Consider the following 2,898-nt stretch of genomic DNA (forward strand, 5'->3'; position numbering starts at 1 on the left):
TTGCAAGTTGCTCCATAGCATTCATTGTGACAGTTATTCTCCTTTAGATGATACAAGCAGATCTCTAAGTCATGGTCGGTTATCTTAACACGTACAGTGTGAAACGCAATTTATAGAAACTCCTGGTTCAGACATAAACACTAAGGTTAGTGAGTCTGCCTAAGAGCTACTAGCTTCATGTTATGTATCCACTTCACAGGGTCGGCTTTCCATTATTTTATTATCACTGTGGCACTAGTCTGATTCTGCCCCGGCGATCTCAGGTGGGATCCTTTCTATGGATTCTGTGGAGGAGCTTTGGGATTGTTGGGACTCTGAGGCTTGAGTGCTGTCCACGCCGGACTGCATCAGCGGTAAGTAGATGTCATCCATGTTTGGCAGTACTAAAACTTTCTGAAGAAGAAAAGCAGGAGTGAGCTAGGAAAACGCATCAGAAACATTTGATGGCAGCACAGAATTCGAATGATTTTTGACTACCTGGAACTCGTCCTGCAGTTTCCTTTCAATCCACTCAGTCACATGGCAGAAAGTCACCTCCCTTTCCCCCAGTTTAGGACGGACATGCAGATCCAGCTTTGGTGGTACACAGAAACTGTACCTGCGGATGACATTCAAATATTCAAATGCATCAAGATGATAACAAGTATGAGAATGTTTCAGGTCTATTTCGATCTCACATTGTTGGAGCGCTTCAAAACAGCCTCAGTGCTCGAACAGATTTATCAGGCGAATAAATAAATGTTCCTTTGGCAAGCAGTGAAAAGTGAGTCACTCCACAGAGAGTCAGAAACACATCACACAGCTGATTTGTTTTTGAGAATTTACTAAGTGCACTTATGGCATGCAGCATAACCACGTCTTTTAAATCTCACAGTGTTTTTTTCCTTGAATATATGTAAACTTATACTGTGTTATATCTTAAGAAAATCAATTAATCAGGACGTCCTGGAGTAAAATCAGATTTTTTGTTCATGTTCTCCATATGTTTTTCTCCGTATTTTATGTTTTTCTTAACTTTTGCCTTAGTCCCAATCTAAAGTTTATCAATCTTAAGCTCAACTTGTTTGTCACCTCTTCATTCTGTCAATTTTTAAAGATGCAAAATATAGAAAATCTTACTCCAGAAGGTGTCACCATTTTTTTTAAAGACAAACCCAAGTAGCGATTGGTGGCACTTCCATTAGCTTTATTTTTTTTTAGATCAAAAAAGGGTTAACAGTCACTGGTCATTTTATTACACCTTAAACTGCCTTGCTTCTTCATGACACACAGATTCAGCAAGGTGTTGGAAACGTTTCTCTGATATTTGTATCTATTTTGACACGATAGCATCACATAGTTAATGCAGATTTGCCAAAGTTGCTTTGTGACGTGGACGCAATCGCCAGAAGACGACTACACTGTGGTCACAAAGCGATGGACATGAACAGCAACAATGTTTTGTCATTTAAACAATGCTCACTTGATACTAAGGAGCCCAAAATGTGCCAAATAATCTCCGCCTCAGTATTACACCAGCAGCAGCACCTGAACTGTTGATATAAGGCAGGATGGATCCATGCTATGATGCTGTTTACACAAAGTTTTCACTCTACCATCTAAATGTTGCAGCAGAAATCAGGACACATCACACCTGGCTGTGTTTTCCAGTTTTCTGTTGTCCAATTTTGGTGAGCTGGTGTGAAGATCAAGGTATAATAAATGAAGTGACCAGTGAGTGTAATTACGCCTTTGATGCCGTTTCATGTTCGCTTGATTCTTTGTTAAAATTTGGATGCTTTAAACTGTTTTCAAACTATTAATCACAACACATGCATACGCAATTGTATGTTTTTTGCTATTTAAACACTTGCACTCATAATGGTCCAAAGCCTCCAAAGCCCTATCAGCACATACATGTTTATCTGAATTGCTCAATCCTCTTTAATCTTTAATGTGGTTATTGAATAAGCTATAGCGACTGATCTTCTTACTGGGCCTGAACACTTTGATCCAACATGGTTTTGAAGGGCTTCTGAATTAGTCTACATGTTTATATGCAGAAAGAAATAATCTGGATCAACACTGAAGGGCTGCTTGTGCCTCGTTCCAGCTCTAAGGCAGCGGCGTGTCTTTTCGTACCATATCCTGTCTGTAGGGGGCGGCGGGATGTTGACAACCAGAGTCCCTGACAATTCTTGAACCTCGACAGTGAGCAGCAGGGGCGTGTTGGACATCTCCTCGAACTTCTTCTTAATGAACTCGTTCTCTGTCGCCTTCTGGAAGTACTTGGATTTGGCGATTTTGTCCACAAATCTCAAAATCTTCCTTCCAGTCTTGCCACCCCCTGTCCTGTTAGAGAGGATTAGAGGAGACGAAACGACAGCGCTTGTGTGATCCTACGAGTCAGAATTTTGAGGAGACGAGAGCCTCGAAATGTAAATGAGAGCAGCAGCCATCTGGGGTGTGATGTCAGCACGGTTTAAAAAAAGAGCATTTGCAAAATAGCAGGGTGGAAGTAACACTTTCTTTCACACTTCTTACTGAAACGTTCCTTTTAGAAGCCGTTATTGCTGATCATTCCACAAAAGTAATATAATGTCATTGCTGCAACTTTTTTTTTAGCTCTTACTAAGCATGATGCAAAAGTAGGATATATTTTCCATGAATGGATGACATGAATCATTCAAAATTTACCCTTCTGTAGCTTGTGGGCATCCCTTCTCCCCCACCGGACCCTGAGGCTCAGAGAGAAGCGGCTCCTCCTCGTCAGATGAACCAGCGCTGGAGGACTCCTCATCACTGTCGGCCAACACACTGAGGATCGGCCTGCAGCTGGGAGGATAAACAGGCAGGCAAGTTAGGTACTGACACAGGCATAATACAAGTATTCAAAAAACATTTCTGAGGCAATTCAGT

At 41.4% G+C, this 2,898-nt stretch overlaps 1 protein-coding gene across 1 annotated transcript in view; it reads right to left on the bottom strand.

Annotated features, from left to right (window-relative positions):
- Positions 1 to 8: 8 nt before the first annotated feature.
- tex2l (testis expressed 2, like) overlaps positions 9 to 2,898 on the bottom strand; it is a 21,266-nt gene continuing 18,376 nt past the window's right edge. The window contains exons 8-11 of the mRNA XM_013912984.1: positions 2,677 to 2,808; positions 2,122 to 2,331; positions 478 to 598; positions 9 to 393 (exon numbers count right to left, since the gene is read on the bottom strand). Coding sequence (XP_013768438.1) covers positions 235 to 393; positions 478 to 598; positions 2,122 to 2,331; positions 2,677 to 2,808 — 622 coding nt within the window. The 3' untranslated portion in view covers positions 9 to 234. The remainder of the gene's footprint in view (positions 394 to 477; positions 599 to 2,121; positions 2,332 to 2,676; positions 2,809 to 2,898) is intronic.

This window comes from Pundamilia nyererei, unplaced genomic scaffold (genome assembly GCF_000239375.1).
Source record: "Pundamilia nyererei isolate P.nyererei 1_Seehausen unplaced genomic scaffold, PunNye1.0 scaffold00005, whole genome shotgun sequence".
Classification (NCBI taxonomy): Eukaryota; Metazoa; Chordata; class Actinopteri; order Cichliformes; family Cichlidae; genus Pundamilia; species Pundamilia nyererei.